The sequence below is a fragment of the Oryza brachyantha genome, chromosome 10 (assembly GCF_000231095.2).
Source record: "Oryza brachyantha chromosome 10, ObraRS2, whole genome shotgun sequence".
Lineage (NCBI taxonomy): Eukaryota > Viridiplantae > Streptophyta > Magnoliopsida > Poales > Poaceae > Oryza > Oryza brachyantha.
In genome coordinates, this window is record NC_023172.2 from 10,140,971 (window position 1) to 10,161,691 (window position 20,721).

The window sequence follows — 20,721 nt, forward strand, 5'->3', positions numbered from 1 at the left end:
CAGATATGTGATTCCACAAAAGCTAAACCCTTTTGAATCCTTGCAAATTTTGTGCAGTTTAAATGAGACCCAATGTACAGCAATTTCCTCAAATACGTACCCTTATCCAGACGTACACCTAAAAGCTTTCCATCCCCACCATTAATCTGATGCAAATACCTCAGAGAGTTCCTATAAACGGACTATATACTTATATCCATTTCATCACTCCACTACATAATTAATTAATTAATTAACATCACCCGCAGAAAGAATATACTACCTCTATTTCATAATGTAAGATGTTTGAATTTTTTGGTTGCAACGTTCGACCATTCGTCTTATTAAAAAATTTAGTACAAATATAAAAAATTGACAAATCATGCTTAAGTTCTTTTATAATAAAGTAAGTCACAAACAAAATAAATGATATTTTTATAATTTTCTGAATAAGACAAATGGTTAAACATTAAAAGCAAAAAAGTCAAAACATCCTACGTTATGAAACGGAGGGAGTACTAATTAAGCACCAACCAATTAACCAAAACAACTGCGACAGAGGTTATTACGCCTAATCAACGGAAATTGATTTTGCCTGGATCAACCAACAGGGCAGTCCGAGTCGGATCGATGTAGCTTAATTAATTCGATCGATCTCGGATTCTTGATCTTATTCCGTCTCGATCTTTATGTACGCACACAAGTACGAGTAGGAACCATAGCTACTATGTGCAGTGTACGTATCAATCGGACAGGTAGGAGAGCTATATATATATGATGATATATACCTCCTTCTACTAACAAGTAATTAACGAATCAGACGCAGTAATTAACATCATCGTCTACGCACTGCGCCAGCGACCGAGGTCGATCCATCGATCGCCGGCGCCCTCCCTCCGGCGAGCCGCCGGCCGGCGATCACACTGCAGGTACGTACGTACGACGACGATCTCATGCATGCATAATGCAGCATTAATTGTTGTCGACAAGTACTTTAATTAATTAATTGGTTTTGGTTGAAGCTTTGAGTTTGAGATGAGATAAGTTAATTAGTTCGATCCGTCCTGCAAGCTTTTAGCTGGATTCCTGTAATAATGTTGGACCTGACGATTTGTGGTGTGCTTTGCAAACTGATTTTCCTCTAATGTAGTTTATATTTGCGGTGGATTAGATAAAATTTGTGCAATTGAAATGAGACCAATGCACAACCGTTTCCTCAATTACCCTAAAAGCTTTCCATCTGCACCATTTTCTATAAACGGATTATACATATCCAGTTCTATCGCTCCACTACATAAATAAATAAATTACTTTATTAAATCGCCCCGAAAACTACGAAAGAAGAAGCACCGACCAATTTACCACAATGCATCTCAACAGAGATTAATTACGCCTAATCCGGAAATTAATTAATCTCACACAACTAATTAAATAATTTCCCAAATACTCTTGATAAAGCGATCAAATCGACAAGCGTGCCATCCACACGCTCTATAAATTGCGATGGTGTAACGTTTTTTTTTTATGGTGTGTACACTTCTCAGGTTCGTGTGGCACGTAAGCTAGCTAGCTCGGAAGGTGTTCGACCATGGTGGGGCAGCAGCAGGTGGCCGACGCGGCGGCGACGGCGGCGAGGAGGGTGCCGGTGCCGCCGGCGAAGCCGCTGCTCCGGACGGTCGGGGCGAACCTGATGGAGGTGTTCTTCCCCGACGACCCGTTCCGCGCGGTGGCGCGGGACCAGGGCGGCGGGCGGCGGGCGCTCGCCGCGCTCCGGTACGTGTTCCCGTTCCTGGAGTGGCTGCCGTCGTACACGCTGGGCGAGCTCTGGGCCGACGTCGTCGCCGGCGTCACCGTCGCCAGCCTCGCCGTGCCGCAGGGCATCAGCTACGCCAAGCTCGCCGACCTCCCTCCCATCATGGGGCTATGTGAGTCGCCGCCGCCGTTTAGCCTCCTCCTCCTCCTCCTTCTTGGTCGCCGCCATTGTTGATGTGATGGTGTTTGTTTGTGTGTGTGTGTGTGAAGACTCGAGCTTCGTGCCGGCGCTGGTGTACGCGGCGATGGGGAGCTCGAGGGAGCTGGCGGTGGGGACGACGGCGGTGGGGTCGCTGCTGTTCGCGGCGATGCTGGGGGAGGAGGCGCCGCCGGGGGAGAAGCCGGAGCTGTACGCGGCGCTGGCGTTCACCGCGACGTTCTTCGCCGGCGCGCTCCAGGCGGGGCTCGGCGTGCTCCGCCTCGGCTTCGTCGTCGACCTCCTGTCGCACGCCGCCATCGTCGGGTTCATGGGCGGCGCGGCCACCGTGGTGTGCCTGCAGCAGCTGAAGGGCATGCTCGGCCTCCGCCACTTCACCACCTCCACCGATGTCGTCGCCGTCGTCCGCTCCGTCGTCACGCAGTCGCACCTGGTCAGAAACACTCCGTCTCTCTCTCCGGCGTGTATGTGCTCCTATCCTATCTAACTTGGCCGTACGTCTGTCTTGTTGGTCGCCGGCGGCAGTGGCGGTGGCAGAGCGTCGTGCTCGGCGGCGCCATCCTCTTCTTCCTGCTCCTCGTTCGCTTCATCGTAAGTGCCCCTCTTTTCGTCTCAGCTAATTAATACTACATTTTTTTGTAAGAACAATTTTAGGCAAATAATAATAATAATAATAATAATAGACATGGAATAAAGTAAAATAAAAGAGGTCAAGTTCTATTTTGGTCAATGTCTGGTACGTCTTGGAGCGATGATATAAATCTAGCTACGTACTAGCTACAAGCTGGATACATGCAGTATACCTTTTGAACATTCTAACAACCAAAATATGCTTGCCAGACCATTTTGGACGGTGATAAAATCATATAAATCGCAATTGGAAAATTGCAACCACAGAAGAATCCCACACATACATAAAAGGACAATGAACAACCGTGAAAAAAAATGTGTCCCATTGCAGTTACCGGGTCATCGACAGATTCCCTATTGCCATCTCTAACCACAAGTAAACCAATTACTAAAGTTTTGCGCCAAAGACTTAAAAAAAGGACTTGCATTTTAGACGGAGTGAAAATTACATTTCTATGCCTGGTTAGCTCAGAAGTTACTAGAAGTTTGCAGGACTGAACATTTGAACTACTCTAGTCTCTCTTAAAAGTCTAGTAAAGTACATAGATGGTCAGGACAGAGAGTACTGGTCCTGAAACCTTGTCCTAGTACTAGCTAGCTAGGTTAGTGTGGTACTGCTATCTAGCTAGCTGCAGTTCGTCATTGCTACCGGACAGTTCGGTGGCGAATGGATCGAAGGAATATTGGGATGAGATTTTTGGAGCCGTGTATCGCAACTGGACAAAAGGAATCGATCACGCCATGTCTAGTACACTGAAAAAAACAATACAATTAATGTTTTAGTTATTATTAAATTCGTATATATACTAATATACATATATATATATATATAATTGTGAGGAAAAATAAAATATCTTATAACCTAAAATGGAGGGAGCACTGCACGCTGTCTAGATTATCCATTTGGTTCAATCTTATATCAACCCTGTCTTTTTATTTCTGCTTATGCTTATAACTCAAAATTTACATTTTTAATCTTCAATTTAAAGTTCAATATAAGGTTTTCTCACTGAAGTTAATTTACTTTCCAACTTTAAAATCTCTATACATACATAAAGTTTTTTTATAAATTATTTTTCGTTACAAAAAATATTAAATATTGTAACAATCGCCCCCATCGTCTTGAGCTGAGTAATTGATGATGCTCTGATCGACCAAATCAAAGCTGAATCCTTTTCTAACCTGTTGGTGTGCGCACGTATGTATGTTCTAGGGAAAGAGGAAGCCTAGGTTGTTCTTGCTGTCGGCGGCGGCGCCGCTGATGTCGGTCATCTTCGGGAGCCTTCTGGTGTACCTCGTCCATGGCGAGAACCATGGCATCCAAGTGGTGAGCACGAGCAGAAAGATCATAGCTTTTTTTTTCATCGGATGAACATGAAACATCACGCTCCCGTCGTCGAATGAATATGAACAGATTGGCGCCCTGAAGAAGGGGATAAACCCGCCGTCGGCGAGGGATCTCCTCCTGTCGTCGCCGCACACGGCGGTCGCGCTCAAGACCGGGATCATCACCGGCATCATCGGCCTCGCCGTAAGCCTAATTAACCCAGCAGCTCGCTCCATCTCTCTCATCGCAAGATGCATGGCGGCCGCCATGTCGTCGTCTCAAGAACGAACTAACTAACAAGAAAATGCAGGAAGGAATCGCGGTCGGGAGGAGCTTCGCCATGCTCAAGAACTACAACGTCGACGGCAACAAGGAGATGGTCGCCTTCGGGCTCATGAACATCGTCGGCTCCTGCACCTCCTGCTACCTCACCACCGGTACCCACACACACCGACCCTCTCTTCTCTGATCGATCGATCGCCGGTCGATTTTCTTGATCTCATGGCGGTACGCACGTTCCCTCAGGCCCGTTCTCGAGGTCGGCGGTGAACAGCAACGCCGGGTCGAGGACGGCGATGTCGAACGCCGTGATGGCGGCGGCGGTGGCGCTGACGCTGCTGTTCCTGACGCCGCTCTTCCACTACACGCCGCTGGTGGTGCTCTCGGCCATCATCATCTCGGCGATGCTCGGCGTCCTCGACTTCGGTGCCGCCGCCCGCCTCTGGAGGGTCGACAAGATCGACTTCTGCGTCTGCGTCGGCGCCTACCTCGGCGTCGTCTTCGGCAGCATCCAGATCGGGCTCGCCATTGCGGTGGGTGCCTCCTCCTAAAGATCTCTCCAGCCTGAGCTTGAACAAAGACTCGACATGATCATCTATGAATTTTTGTGTGTGTGTGTGGTTTTGATTGCAGGTTGGGATATCGATTCTCCGGATCCTACTGTTCGCCGCGAGGCCGAAGACGACGGTCCTCGGGAAGATCCCCAGCTCGACGAACTTCAGAAGGATGGACCAGTACACGGCGGCGCAGGCCGTGCCGGGATTGCTCGTGCTTCGCATCGACTCGCCGATCTACTTCACCAACGCGAGCTACCTGCGGGAGAGGTGAGTAAAACGGGAGGGAAAAGTGTTTTCATCGCTCGGTTGGACATCCACTCTAAATAGTTATTAAAAAAAATTGACAACACAATTCAGTGCGTAAACCTAACATACAAGTTTAAATCCGACTTCTATAAGTTATACGTATACTACACATACAAATGCACTGTACAATATCCGACAACACGATTTCAGTGTGGAGAGGTTTTATGCCTGACAGCGACATTTCTGCTCATCGTGCTCAGGATCATGCGATGGATCAGCTACGAGGAGGACCGGATCAAGGCCGAGGGTCTGGAGAGCTTGAAGTGTCTCGTCTTGGACATGGGTGGTAAGTTCATTGTACAGGTTGCACTGAAACTTTCTGTGTAGTGTACACATGTCTGAACTCTAAAAACTCTGGAACAAAACAACTTATCCATTTGGCAACCATTTTCTTTCCTGCAGCCGTTGCTGGCATGGACACGAGCGGCACGAAGATGCTGGAAGATCTCAAGAAGAACCTGGACAGGAGTGGTGTTCAGGTGAGGAGGAAGCAAGCTAATGGTAGCAGCAAGCACCAAAATTTGCTGAAAATCTCTCATCTCAATGTTACCTTAATCCATCTGGTTGCCTTGCTGATACTGTCTCTGCAGATTGCGTTGGCGAACCCGGGGAGTGAGATCATGAGGAAGCTGGACAAATCGGACGTTCTCGGGCTCATCGGAGACGAGTGGATCTTCCTGACAGTGGGAGAGGCGTGTGACTACGCACAGCGAACCTGCAAGATAGGGATCGGGATGGACGTCGTCGAGTGTGTAGCAGTAGTAGATCCTGAAGATATGGTCTGAAACTCTGAAAATAGATTGTGCAGTAGCTCCTGAAACACATGGTGGTCTGAATTCTGAAACTCTGAAATAGAATATTCAGTGTTTCATGAATGGAATAGTCTGGATGTGGTCTTAACTTCTGTGATGTCATTTTATCGTGTTGCTTTTAGATTATTATTCATCGGATTATTGAAATGGATCATCGGAAAAAAATGAAAGGGAAAAAAGGGTAAACCGAAAAAAACACCACCTGATTGATGGTCAAACGCTAATCAATACCTCAAACTTCGCACAGCAGACTAATTCTACATTGATGTAGCTGAAACCGTCCCACAAAACAAAACCAAGAGATTAATCAACTCCTCTAGCATCCGTTTAACTAATCAGCCACCGTACTGTTCTCAGAGAACCAGGCATTCATGTGGTTCATCTCTTTTTTCAACAAGAACCAGGACAAAGAAAATCATGTTAATCCTCTGTGATAAGCCCACCTAAAAGAACAAGTAATTCTCAGACCAAATTTTGTAGCCTGAGACTAGACGCAAAATGTATTGCAGAAGCCACCCAAATGCAGCATGGTTGGAAAGAAAATGCCTTGCTATAAAACTTTTTAACATATTGAACTATGCTTAGATGGCCTCATTTAGACAGGAAAGCCAAAATTTTTTTAGATACATATGCTTGTTCAGATTTCTGAGTATTAACATGCTAACCCAATTACAATGGGGATGATCGTAAGAACATAGCCTGCTCAGAGCAGTACTACAGCCTCTTGGAGCAGACATCTCATCTTCCCTTTTCATTTTATAGCTAGTTTCCGCCAAAAACAAAATGGTTTTAAGTCTCATTTCTTGATTGCACACAGCCACAGAAAGGTGCCCTCTTCTTCTTCTTCTGTCCACCACCACCACGCTTGTCCTTCCTTCCATACAGATAATCCCTCAGAAGAACTCGAGTGCGCTTATCGGAGACCTTGAGCCTTCTGTACTCATGCTCCTCTTCAAGCTTCAGTAGAACATACTGTATCTTCTGAAGTTCCAGCTCCAATCTCCCAACATTTTCAGAGCCTTTCTGAACCTGCCCGGCTATCTTCCTTCTACTGGGATAACCTTCTCGCTCGGCGTTCATACTGTCCGAGAGCGAGGGATAGTTCTCAACCCTCTTTGTCAATTTGTTGTTGAAATTGATTTGTTCCAAGACATATCCCTCGGTCTCGAGCAGCTGAGTGCTGACAGTGTTGTACTCAGAGTTCATGGGTGATTTTCCATTTGATGGGCTTCCCATTTTTCGCTTCAGCTCCTCAATACTCACTTGGATGCTTTGCAACCTCTGAGCATCAGAAGAGAGCTTCTCTAGAACATTGTTGCTCCATTGTTCATGAGGCTCTACAGATGATGTTGACACCTCAAGCTTATTGATTCCAAGGTCTCTTGCCCTTGAGAGCTCAGAGTAAGGGTACTCACTCTTCAACTCCTCATCCGCTTCTATGTCATGCTCAGCTGATGAGGATTTCGATGTCTGGTTTTTGCAGTTCCTCTCAGCAGCTTCCCACAGTTGCAGCATCTCATCATCCAGCCCAGCATTTGTGCCATTCTTTAGTGGATAGAGGGCAGCTCCAGTGCCATATGGTGGACATGTAGATATTTGATCAAGTTCGATATCCTTCATCATCTGTACCTGCTTCCCTTTGGAGGCCTCAACGTTGTTCAGCTTCTCATTGTCAGAGTATATTTCCTTTGCCTCCATGTGCGACCCACCTCTTGCTTTAAGCTCTTGAATTTCTTTGTTTGCTGCTGCCAACTTAGCAGCAGCCTTGGTTGACTCCTGATCATGACGATCTTTCGCATTGAGAATAGCAACTTGAAGTGCTCCTATTCTTGCAATTAGCCGCTGTAGTTCTGGAGTTCCTTCTGGCAAGTGGTGAGATTCTGGTCCATGGTTGCACTCTTGCATACAAGGTCCCGGTGCATCTTCCTATTAAAATAGAAGATAGGCTGTCAAAAAAAGGAGGGGAGAAGTGTACAACACTAGTTCGACATGAAAAGGTGCCACACCCATTTTGTGCATGAAACTTTTTTTTTCTCGAACAATGCATGAAACTATAACAGAAATATTCAGGTAATAACATAAGAAGTCAGGAGGATAATCAGCAGCAAAAAATTCAGTAATGATACTGTCATAGGTAGGGGCGAGGGATCGAGTCCCATGGGCCCAACCCCCAGGCGGATGAACAGTACACGCGGTACTGTAGCACCAGAGATAGGATAGGATTAAGAGATAAAGTTAGATTAGATCAAGTTAGTTACTTAGGGATTAAGTCTCACCATCTATATAAGGATGGATTGTATCGTCATTCTAATCAAGCAACGAATCAGAGTTAGTCTTCCCCAATCTAAGTCCCTCTCTCATCCCTAGCAGCCGTCGCTGCCCGGCTATCCTCTTGGCGGTGTTTACCCCCTATGAACCCTAACCCATAACAACTTGGTATCAGAGCCATGGTTGTTGAAGACATCACCGAAGATCCTAGAGACATGTGCATCCGGCTCCTCAAAAGGATGCAGGCCAACCTGGCGGTACTTGCAACCTCAATGAGAACGAAGCATGCACCAATTGAGAAGGAAGAGAAGTGCAATATGCAGACGGCGGTGGTGGGCACGGCACCATCCTCTCAGCCCTCCCCAATGGAGGCTATTGTGTCGCGCCATCATCTATCATCCATGCGCCCACGACATCATGTATTTAAGAGGCATAATTTAGGCAGGTCGTCAGTGTGCAGAGCAAGCCATGGCGCGCGGTGTGGTGCGCGGCCAAGGGCAGCTGCACCTGCTTCCTCTGGGATGCCCTTCCCTGAAGCAAGATGGCCGGGGGATCCTTGCTAGCAGGGGCAGGGGCTATTTTTGGGTAGCCCTCGCCCATGTGGTTGGCTATGGCACTGGCGCCGCTGCTGCTGGGGTCATCGGAGGCGAAGACGGTGATTCTGGCTGCCACGAAGACACGGGCTGGCACCAACACCCGATTTTTTTAGTTAGTTGTGCCACCAGCCGAGATGTAAAAGGCTTAAATTATGTTAGGTTTTATTTAGAGAGTCGTATGAGTCAATCTAGTAGTACTGCAGCTCGAGGCCGAGCTGCTCGAAAGGAGGGATGTAGTGTCATAGGTAGGGGCCGAGGGATCGAGGCCCATGGGCCCAACCCCCAGGCGGATGAACAGTACACGCAGTACTGTAGCACCGGAGATAGGATAGGATTAAGAGATAAAGTTAGATTAGATCAAGTTAGTTACTTATGGATTAAGTCTCACCATCTATATAAGGATGGATTGTATCGTCATTCTAATCAAGCAATGAATCAGAGTTAGTCTTCCCCAACCTAAGTCCCCCTCTCATCCCTAGCAGCCGTCACCGCCCGGCTATCCTCCCGGCGGTGTTTACCCCTATGAACCCTAGCCCATAACAGATACTATACTAGTACTATTGAGCATTATACTGGTAATGTAAGGTCAAATGGTGGCTACATTTTGCTAGATTGTAAGAGCTGCAGTATTGCTTTACCTAAAAAATGAGAGAAAATAATCCCTCGTCAACAAGGATGAATGGAGAAGCTTACCTTTTTGCCTTCTGTGATATTGGATTTTGACACAGAAAGAGTGTCTTCTTCCAGCTCATTGACATGGTCAGACAAAGATGCTATCAGAGCTACATGTGTGCTCAATTTGGCCTTCAGTTCTGTATTTTCTGACATAAGCTCAAGTGCCTTCTCTTCATAGACTGCAGCATTCACTGAAGAGGTTATTGCATCACCCACCAACACAACAATTTGCCTTTCATGTTTTTCAACCTCTTTTGACAGGAGTTCATGTGCAGATGTCAAACCATCTTCCTTGTCTTTCAGGATGTTAGCTTCCACTTGCAGTTTCTCATTGGCCTGGTGAAGAAGCAATATTTCACCATTCTTGGTATTACCCTCTTCAGCCAATGTCATGATTTTCTTTTCAAGTTCCTCTTTCACTACTCTAGCCCCTTCAATGGCAACCTGAAGAGAACCAACGAGTCCACATAATTCTCGGTTCTTTCCTTGCAAGAAATGAACCTTCTCTTCTGCTTCCAGTAGCTCATCATCCTTCTGCAACAGCTGTGCCATGCAGCTCTCAAGTTCAATGGCCAACTCCTGGCAAACACTTCTGTTGATATTCAAATCAAACTCTGATAGGGCTAACTGAGTGCTGAGAATCTCTATCAAGTATATAAAATACTCCTTTAGGTAATTGTTTTCCAATTCAAGTGTCATACCTCTTTGACTAAGCTCTTTGACTTCGCAATCAAGTTCATCCTTACTTATACTCAACAAAGCCATCTCATCAGTAAGAGACACCAAAGCAGATGCTACCTCGTTGTTATGACCCCTGAGGAACAAAGACAAGTGCTCGAGCCTCATGCATTCCGAAAGAAGGGTTATGTTGTCGTCCTCCAAGTCGTTGTACTTCTCAATCAAAGACTGGTATTCCTTACGCAAGCAGTCATTTTCCTCAGTCAGGCTAACAATATCATTTTGTGAAGCCTGGTAGGACTCTCTCAAGCAAGTCAGCTTTTCTTGTAAAACAAGTATTTCAGCTTTCAGAACCTCTTCCCTTTCACAGCCCTTCTGTAACCCTTGCTTCAGCTGTTCGTTTGACTCCAAAATCTGTAGATTGCTATTTTGCAAGGTAATGAATTCTGCTGCCCTAGTTTCTGTTTGTTTCTCCAGGGCACGCTTCTGCAAGTACAGATCTCGGAGCTCTGTTCCTACTTGCAACATTACTGTTGCGAGAACTGTCAGCTCAGTGTACATAAGCCTATTTGCATCTTCACTTTGCTCTTTAAGCTTCATAATATTGGAGGCTTCATCTGACACAGTCCGCAAAATAATTTCGTCCTGAGCTATATTAGCAGGACCTAAATCTTTGCATATATTTAGGACCTTCATGTGTTGTGAAACCCCTTGTCTTAGTTTCTCAGTATGAGTTAGCAATGATTGCCTCTCGTCTTCATGATATCTGATTTCATCCTTCATCTGCGAAATTAATATCTCTGCGGTATGATTTGCCTCTGCATACTTTTGGCATTCATTGAAAAGATCAATGTTCTTGTCTTTCAAATCAGCCAAACAGTTCTCCAAGATCACTACACTAATAGAAGCAGTCATGTGCTTTTCCTGTTCCTGTTCAAGCATCTCACTCATGTAATACCTTTTCTCTTGCAGAGAAGAGATCTGCTCCTCATAGTCATTGACCTGTGTCTGATGTGACTTGATAAATGTTCCATATTCTTCATCTTTTACTCTTAATTGATCCTGCAATTCTCTTACTTGATCATATGCAAGATCCATCTCTCTTGATAAAGAGGAATTTTTGTCTTCCAAATTGGCATGTTTACTTTCTAGGACATTCATAGCCATTGTAATGCTCTCCAACTGAAAAATAGAAGTGATAAAAACAATGTTAGTTTCCGACAATGTTTTAGGTTTTGAAAGGAACATAGAAAGAATTTATCAGAATATTAACTGATATAACAATATTAATTTCTAGTACAGAAGGAACTTGAGTAGTTACCTGAGAGAACACATTGTTCTTTTCATCAGAAAGAGCTGAGTTATTTGCAAGGTGAGCCTGGCAGGTTTCTTCAGAATCTTTCAGCTTTGTTCTCAAATTTTCAATCTCAGCTTTCATATCAGATATTAAGATATCCAAGGAAGAATTCTTCTCTGAAATTTCAGAAAAACTTTTACCAAGAGTTTCTATCTCTGATGTAAGCACAGCCTTTTCAGAAACATGACAGGAAATCACATCCTTCAGAGAAACTTCTGAAGTTTCTAAAACTTTTATCTTCTCCCTCAGTGAATCCATTTCAGCATTTGCATCTGAAAGTGAGTTCTCCAAGAGTGAATATTCTTCAGAAAGCTTCTCCACCTCTTGAACCTTTTCTGAGAGAAGTGCCTTTTCTACCTCATTCTTTGCACAAACTTCCTTCAGTTTCAAGTTCATGATTTGCAAGTCCTCAATAAGCTTCTGGTTTGCTGCTGAGCTGCTTTTTAGAGCACTCATTTCCTCAGCCAGAGAATGATGTATCCCCTCTAGACTTTGCTTCTCTTCTCTTTGACAAGCAAAGTCTCTCTGAAGTGCTTCCTTTTCACCTACATGTAACCCCACTTCGGTCTCAAGTTTCACGTTCAATTCCTTCAATGCATCCAACTCATGATGAAGTTCTTTTACCATAAGTTCAGTGGAAAGATTCTGTTCACGAAGGACATGGATATCCTCTGTGTGCTTGGCTACGATATTCTCAAGATCCATCTTACTGTTCTCCACCTCACTTAACTTTATTTTCAGTTTCTCAGTTTCCAGGGTCAACCTGTTCACTTCCTCCTGAGACTCAGAGTTAAGATTCGTCATTGCAAGTAGAGCTGCTTCACCTTCACTGCGTTTATGGGCTTCATCTTGTATGCTGATTTGGAGGCTATCTACTTCTTCTTTCTTATGTTTGAGTTCCTGCTCAAGCATCTGTACTTTCCCTTCAATTTTCTCCAGTTGAGCCTGCAACTTTGAGAGTTCAGACTCCAGATCAGATATTCTCACCAGGGATTGCTGGTTCTTAAGAACAGTAGCATCTTTCTCAGCATTTAGAAGCAAGATGGTGTTGTTGAGTTCAAATGACAAGTTCTCCGATTCATTCAACTTGAAATTAAGTTTCTCAATCTCTGCATTCAACCTATTCACTTCCTCTTGAGATTGAGAATACATATTCTCCATTGACATGAGTGATGTTTCAGCTTGCACCCTCTTCTCAGTTTCGTCTTTCAGACTCAATGTCAGGTTGTCCACAATTTCACTCTTCTGTGTGATTTCTAGCTCCAGTAGCTGCATTTTCTGTTTAGAATTCTCCAGTTCTAATTGTGTTTTTGAGAGCTGTAGCTCCAAATCAGATACTTTCGCCAAAGATTGCTGCTGTTGCAGAAGTACTGCATCCCTCTCAGAGTTTAAATCTAAGATGGTGCTTTTTAACTCTCTTGATGTGTTTTCCAGATCTAACTTTGCATTTTCCAACTCATTCAGTTCCTTTGTTGATCTCTCAAGATTTTGTGTCAGCTTTATCACTTCTTCTTCCAACTGAGAATGCAGATTCTCAGCCCTGTGAAGAGATGCTTCAGTTTGTGTGTGCCTATTGCATTCATCTTGCAGCTGGGCATGGGCATTATCTGCTTCCTGTCTCTTCTGTTCAAGATCTTGCATCAGCATCTGAACCTTCTGTTCAATTTCTGCCAGTTCAGGTTGTAGTTTCAAGAGTTGAGTTTCCAGATCAGAAACTCTTTCAACAGACTGCTGGTGTTGAAATACAGCTGCATCCTTCTCGGTGTTTAACTGTGAAATGGCACTCCTAAGGCTTTGGATTTCACTTTGAAGTTCATTCTTCAAATCCTTCAGAGAATTAATCTCATCACGAAGTTCTTGTATAAGCAGCTCAGAGGAGTGGTTTTGTTCAGTAAGACTCTCAACTTCTTTCTTCAGCTCAGAGACAGCATTCTCAAGATGTACTTTAGTCTGCTTGAGCTCATTCAACTTTTCATTTGCCACCTGGATTTCTCTAGTCAACCTTTGTACTTCCTCTTGACATTGAGCAAGCTCCTTCCCCTCAGAAAGCAGAGCGCTTTCAGCCTGCATGCGCTTATCCTGTTCCTCCTGGGAGATTAAATTGAAGCTTTTCAGTTCCTTCTGCTTTTGTTCAAGTTCTTCTTGCTGCATCTTCACCTTTTGATCCAAAGCCTCAAGCTCAGACTGTATTTCACTATTGCGTGCTTCAGCACTACTTAGCTTCTGAACTTCTGTAGCCATTTCATCAGTTAGCTTCTTGAGGTCAGCCTGGGCCTTAGAAAGCTCAGACTCCAAAGTAGACAACCGCTCAGTGGACTGATTATATTGCAGCAGAGACGAGTCTTTGTCAGAATTCAACTGCAAGACTGTATCCTTTAGGATCTGGATCTCAGTTTCAGCTTTGTTTGCCCTCTCAGATTCTGATAATATCTGCTGTTTCATACTATGGCTCTCAGCTAACAATCTTGAAATCTCTTGTTGCAAATTTACCATCTCATTGCTGATACCATCACTACCTTTAACTTCTGGGCTTCCAAAACTTAGGCCTTTACGCACTTTCACATCAAAACCTTTTCGATTTAACAGTGCACTGGATTCCTCAGAGTGTGTACCATTCCTCTTGGAGGTGAAAGATTGTGGTGAGGCACCTACTCCATCCTTCTGCAGGTCATCTAAATCAAAAGGGGCACGGGTGAAAGTAGGCACCTCTGGAGTATGTGGTTCCACTTCTTGACCCGAAGAAGAGGGTGACTCATCAGACATTGGTGGCATCTGATTGGGAAATGCTTCGGAAATTGATTTATGGGCCTGTCGAAGTGCACCGGTGGCCTGATCATATCTTTCTGCCAAAGCACGGTAAGCTCGGTAGAATTCCTCCACCAGTTTCATTAGCTCTGGGCGTTTCTTGTAGTACATCTCTGCTCTTCGTGCAAAAGAATCAGCATCTTCGTTGAGAAGTTTGATCATAGCTTTAACCTTTGAGTCCATGTCTGTTGCATGAAACAAGATCTGTTTAGCTCATGGAACCAATAAAACCATGTATGGTGGTTCTTTTGTTTCAACCTTGGTTATTGACTTATTGCTAAATGATGCGAGTGAAAATGCAGGCATCAAACTGAAATGTAACCACAAAATTATTCTTTTCAGACAGAAGAAATGTGCTTCAATTCATATGTTTCAAGTGAAACACCAGAAGACTATTAGCATCCCAAGATTCTTTCACTTCTTTGCATCAATGAAAATGCATGCAAACATACAATAGATCAAGGCATAGTCTTAAATTGCTTTCAAAAGATCGAGGGACAACAAAATATGGCGCAAGTCAGAATCATACAATATACTATCAGGTTCATGAATCAAAACTGAGAGAAATCAAATAGTTTGACGATATGGCTCAAAGCATTGTGTAAACATGAGCATATGAGCTAAATACAGCAAAAGACCCACCGTTGAGATTTTCTTGGAGCCATTTCGAGTTCTTGGGGCTGATATGGCTAACCCACCACCACGAATACTGCCTCGAGTCATGGCCAACCAAGGCCGCCATTGGTGCTGCGGAAGCAACGACCAACTCCAACCAATAATCAAGACCTCACTTCCTGATCACTTGAACTGTGCAACAATGCAGTATCTTTTGCTCTCAATTCTCAAACCCAAGAATTGCCTCAATTTTCCCGCTCTTCAGAATGGGTGAGCAACAATGAACTTAAGAAAATGATAGGCACAGAGAACAGCCCTTCCAATTTGGCAATGATTTTACCTGCAAAATTAGAAAACAAGATTGGCACACAAATAAGATCAACTAAACAATCTGTATACAGCAATCAGCACTAGAACTCTATAGTACTTACAAGCTCCAAGTCTCCAGCTGATTGGAAGGGCAGGAGGATACACTGGCAGGTTGCACCTCTCTGAAACTGAATCAGATAATAAATGTATCAAGTAACAAACAGACGAGGAACAAAAAAATGTGCAAGCCACAGCAAACACACCACCAGAGTAGCCACCTTCTCATCTTGTGCAAAAGAACACAGAATTCTCTCAACGATTACCGGCAAAATCGGAAGAACTCCAAACAGAAAAAAAATACTCAAAATTCAAAATCCATACGCTTCTGGAGGTAATCACCACGGGGAAACAAAGCTCGAAGCAGAACGCTATAGTCTATAGAAGGGCACCCACCTTCGCAACGAAATCATACGAAGCACGAACCAAAAAAAAACCCAAACAATCGAGATTCGAGAAGAAAGGCAAGAAGGTGTGGGAAGGAAGGAAAAAAAAAAGGGACCACATGATCAATTTCCCACCAACACGGCTTGGCACCGACTGCTCTTCATGGCTTTCATCCCACCACCAACCAAACCACCCGTCAACACCAAGAATTCCCCCCCCACCCACAGGAACGAATCGCTCCAGCAGCGTCGCAAAGAACGGCAACAAGATTGGATCTTTGGAGCAGACAAGTATCAGCAAACAAGATCAACAAAGCAGTAAATCTGATCACCAACAGGGCGGAGAAATAATCAAAGATCCAACCTTAGCGACCAAGAGGAGGAAAAGAAGGGTACCAAGTGGACTCCCCGCAGCAGCAAGCAGTGGCGGCGAGATATCAGGATCCACCACCACCACCACCACCAAGTCGCCTCCTTTCTTCCTTCATCTCAACCCATCCTCCTCTCTCTCACGCACAGTCTGGTCTGAACTCTTGCTGCGGTGTGCTTCGATGGATGCCAAGAAGAAAGGCTGCCTCAGCACTGAAGGTGGTAGGTCCCAACAAACTCTCACACAGAGAGAGGAGAAAAAAATTCTGAGCAAGAAGAATAAAAAGAACCAATCTTTGGAGAGGGGGAAACTTTTCAGGGAGTAGTAGTGATTTCAGTGATTTGATTTGCTGCCTAATAATAATGCGTGAGCTGGGCCTTTTTTTGGAATAACTGCGTCATTATTGGGATTGTATTTATTTGGTTGAAAATTGAAATCTAAATCTAAATGCTGGTGCAACGGTTTTAGTATTAGGAGATGATGGTTTTGAACTTTTGATTAAGCGAGCTCTATATTGGGTTGTTGGCATTTCTCTTTTGTTGACTACTCAAAAAAGAGAGCTTTTTGGTTGATTCGAATAGAAAGGATGGATTTTTTTTGGGGTGTATTTGAGATTTGAGGTGAATTTTGGCACTGAACCCAACAGAACTCTTTCATGTTGCGGAAAATTCCTTTGTGTCATTTTCCTGTTGGATAGGAATCTTTCAGATAAGTAAAAGATATCATGATAAAAGTGCGTCGTAACTTTGCTCTTACACTAAGCATATTTTTTCATGCTTAGTCCGCATCCTTCGCTTTAGTATTTTCTTAATACACAACCCATCATGTCCATATTTACTCTTTCAAATGCATGAATTTGCCTGACTAAAATGTGTTTAGTATTCTAAGATAAGATGTTTTATGACTGTATATACATAAATGCATGCTTCACTCACTGGATACCACTATATTTATGGTGCTTCCAGCTAGAGATTTTTTGGAGCACAATAAAGACATGTAGTAATGCAAGTATATATCCAGCCTCTACCAAAAAAATAGTTGGGTTTTATCTATCATTTACCATTAATTTATTACTAAAATGCACTGTCCCTTCTCCTTGAGTGAGTAACCAGCATGATTAATTTTCTTTCATGTCCATGTGATCCAACGTCCAAGCCTCCCCAGTGTGATTCTGTCACTCAAATGTTCTTTCTTGGGTTCTCCAATGGAACAAGTTGCCAGAGAGTCTATGCCAGAGTACCAAGGGTGGTATTTTTCTTGCCCCCTTCTAATTATTTAAGCCGTTTACCAAGGGATTTGCTTCGATTGGATCATTAAGTATGCCGTTGGCTTTTTTATCTGATTGATTAGCCTAATCCGGAGATCAGAATAATGATCCCCACGTGAGGAGCTCCATGCGGCCGCAGAGTGGGCTATGAGCCATGACCAGTCTTTTAACTTTTGCTTAAAAATCAAATTTTTAATTTTTAACTTTAAATTTAAAGTTGATTTTAAGATTTTTTTTACCAAAGATTATTTTTCTGCATTCGCTCTAGATACGAATACGTATATAAAATTTTATTTGTAAATTATTTTTTATTTGTAAATATGTTGTTTGACAATGACTCCTTATAAATTTTAAGTTGCTTAGAACTTTTGCATCCGTCACTGTATGTTGCAAACCTGCAATGCATGGAAAAGGCTTCTTTTGTGTTCACGTTGCTTTCAGTTTTTCTTCTTTTGTTCGATCGTTATGTAGAAATGGTTGGCGAAAATCAATGGGGTGTGCAAAAACAATTGCTGATAATTTTCTCCTGTGGCTGCGTGCCGCCATTTCCGACCGTGAGCCAATCTATTCTTCTTCTAGGGACCCATGGAGAGCGACGGTTTTAATTACCTCTCACATTAATTAAACACATTTTTAGTCTCGGTGGCGCCGCCGAGGGGCGGCCATGTGGGTCCCACCTCAGCGAGTGATGCCAGCATTGCGTCAAGAGAAAAAAAAAGTTGTTTTTTTTAGTTCTTGTAGATGAACTGTTCTTGGCTGTGCCAGAGCCATGTTCCAGATTAGCAGTTCTTAAGATGAAATGAGATTTTTTCTTTTTGAGTCATTTTTCAGCAATGCTACAAATCCAAGATAGATGCCGTACCAATTAGTTTTTTCTTAATTACACTTGATAAGTTACCTTTTATCTGCTTGCAATTTTGTAAAGGGAGATAAATAAATAAATAAAAGAAAACTGGTGATGAGCAGAAGAGTGGTTGGTTTGGTTGGTCAGATGATAAGCTGCCGTCAGTCTTTAGCCACCATCAGCAAAGATTCTGACATTTTGGTTGCTTCCAAACAAGTGGCTGAAATTTCTTAACTTCAAGAGGGCTGATTAGGCGCCGGTCTAGCTAATCTGACAGCGTGGATGGACTGCCACACTAGGCTAGATGGAGGCATCTCTGTCTCTGCTGATTAATCTTTGTTTTGGGCTTAAAATCACACCAGATTTCAGAATCCAAATGCAACTTGAAGTCTACTACAGTTCATCCAGGGATCAATTTGCTTTCTGTAGAGTCTCTATGCAAGAATTGCTTGTTGAATATTGTCTCCTTTTCTTTTTTTTTTTGCTGTTATTGATGATTTGTCAATAGAAAGAATGGCATCTCTGAAAAGTTGTTTCTTAAGAACAATAATGGCAGCTTTGTCAGAACGTATTGGGGGTTGCAAATTGGGCATTTGTTTTCTTCAGAGCCCAGGTCATCTGATCAAATCTGATCAAAAGTTCCTCAAAAAGATGTGATCAAGGAAGCAAAATAAGACAAGAAGCCAGCGCCCGAGATTCCAAGTACAACTGTTATCTGATACAATTTGATACAGTGATGGCTAGAACCACAAACATCCAATGACTGACAAAACATTTGCAACTCCTCAACCCAGAACAGAAGTTGCTTTTATCAGGTTCAAGAAAGCCACCTAAGATTCAGACAGTATAAATGAAGCATTTGGTTAATTGCAAGAGACACAGATCAGACAATGCCATTACTTCTGTCACCACAGCAAAACTCCCCTAGAATGATCAGTTTGCAATGGTCCACTGCCTCTGCCATGGCACCATGTCTCCCCCAAACTCTCTCTGAAATTATGGAAGCCTTAGGTCCATATCATCTTATCTGGAGCCACCTATTGCCGTCCGATTCCGATCCAGTGGCTCACAGGAGTTCATCACAATTTCACATGGCATGGCCCCCAGATGACTGGTCTTGCTGCCTTTTTCCAGTCCTGAAATGAAATCTCCCGTTTGCCGGTTCAGAAAACGTCATCAGTAACTTCCCATTGCTTTGGCAGCAAGCCTTTTTTTTAAAAAAAAAAACTTTGTTACCCCATCAGTTTCTAGAATTAAATAATTGGCCACCAAAAAAAAAAGCAGCTCAACTACAGTCTTAGTGCACAGTAAAGAATTTGCTCAGGCTTAAACACAATCATTAGCATCGAAAAGTTGCCTCCTTTACGAATTCATCACCACCCCACGGGCTCACCAAGAAAACCCCACTTACTCGCAAACGAAATATTTCTCGTCGAAAATATATACAAACACTGACAAACAGACCCAACGACAGCATCACGATTTATTCGGCCACACATCCTGCCCATCATAATTCACTACTCGGAGAGAGATTCCCACGAGAACTATTTTCTTTTCTCCACTCTTATTCAGGGGTGGAACAGGCATCGGCTTGGGCTTAGACCTCATGCCTAGCTAAAAATTACATTATAATTATATTAAATTTTAGCTAAAATTTATCCAAATAGTTTATACTATATCGTTTGAGTCCTGAGTCCTGGGTTTAGAAAACTCATGGTTCCACCCCTGCTCTTATTACCAACAACAGTCCGAAACAGAAGCTGGCAAAATGGAATCCAACCAAGAAAGAGAATTCCGATCACAAGATCCAAAGAAAGGCAGACACAAAAAAAAAGGGGGAAGCCAAGCCTCCTCCAACTGGATCGATCCATTTTGCCGTTGCAGGCACCATCATCTCCATTGATGCCCAGAAAGGTTGGCTGCCATTGCTCGCTCGATCGATCGGATCCGATCCGATCATGAGCGGACAAAGATGTGCATCTGATTGGGCCCCGGCCGGAGGCGTGCCCTGATGGAGACAACAAGATGCCTGCAGCAAAGCTGTATCCATCAAAGTAGAGTAGACAGAGGCAGAAGAAGAAGAGGAGGAGGAGGAGGAGGAAGACGACGACCCATGGCGCATGGAACTAAACTGCACAGGGAATTTGGGCATCAAGAACGCCTTTCGGCACGCAACGCGACAGGGGCGAGCTTTGGAATCGCCTCGCGTGCGCACATGGCGTGTTTATATGTATTATTACTATGATTTATGTACAGTGTGTAGCGATACACACTTTTCTTTTTTTCCTCTCTTTGACGAGGAGTGGTCGCATCACGCGCTGTGACTGGGATGGAGGTGAAGGGTGGCGAATAACGCATTTGTAAACGAAAAGTAATTTGTGAATAAAAATTTTATATACGTATTTGAAAGCAAGGTTTTAAAATAAACTTCGGTAAAAAATCTTAACATTAACTCTAAATTTAAGATTAAAAATCTAAATTTTAGTTTATATACCCGAGTGCTAAAGGATAGGGATGGAAAGCGTAGCGTGGTTCATGAATTCTCTGAGTGCTTGCCAGGAACTGTCGACTATCCAATTTTCTCATGGTTATTGTACAAATATACAGGCTCCACCGCGTTCTTGTTTAGCTTGCC

The 20,721-nt window shown here is 43.6% G+C and overlaps 2 protein-coding genes and 1 long non-coding RNA gene across 4 annotated transcripts; 1 reads left to right on the forward strand and 2 right to left on the reverse strand.

The window, feature by feature from the left end:
- The first annotated feature begins 1,496 nt into the window (after positions 1-1,496).
- LOC102715054 (sulfate transporter 3.1-like) lies at positions 1,497-5,947 on the forward strand. Of its 2 annotated transcripts, none has more exons than XM_040528072.1 (11): positions 1,497-1,904; positions 2,002-2,381; positions 2,474-2,539; positions 3,792-3,905; positions 3,993-4,109; positions 4,216-4,342; positions 4,431-4,717; positions 4,818-5,008; positions 5,248-5,333; positions 5,450-5,548; positions 5,638-5,760. In XM_040528072.1, exons 1-11 carry the CDS (start codon positions 1,568-1,570, stop codon positions 5,661-5,663), a joined length of 1,830 nt encoding a protein of 609 aa, XP_040384006.1. In that variant the 5' UTR covers positions 1,497-1,567; the 3' UTR covers positions 5,664-5,760. The 2 variants fall into 2 exon arrangements, with proteins under 2 accessions (XP_040384006.1, XP_006662365.2); XM_006662302.3 differs by having other exon boundaries at positions 1,503-1,904; positions 5,450-5,526; positions 5,638-5,947.
- Positions 5,948-6,313: 366 nt separating this feature from the next.
- Positions 6,314-16,164, reverse strand: LOC102720360 (protein NETWORKED 1D). The gene is made up of 6 exons (XM_006661720.3): positions 16,002-16,164; positions 15,285-15,350; positions 14,881-15,193; positions 11,398-14,423; positions 9,417-11,258; positions 6,314-7,785 (listed from the first exon to the last, which is right to left on the reverse strand). Exons 3-6 carry the CDS (start codon positions 14,978-14,980, stop codon positions 6,649-6,651), a joined length of 6,105 nt encoding a protein of 2,034 aa, XP_006661783.1. The 5' UTR covers positions 14,981-15,193; positions 15,285-15,350; positions 16,002-16,164; the 3' UTR covers positions 6,314-6,648.
- A 3,329-nt stretch (positions 16,165-19,493) lies between these two features.
- LOC107305197 lies at positions 19,494-20,389 on the reverse strand. The gene is made up of 2 exons (XR_001551330.2): positions 20,219-20,389; positions 19,494-20,115 (listed from the first exon to the last, which is right to left on the reverse strand). It is a non-coding gene; the product is annotated as an uncharacterized LOC107305197 (long non-coding RNA).
- Positions 20,390-20,721: the final 332 nt, after the last annotated feature.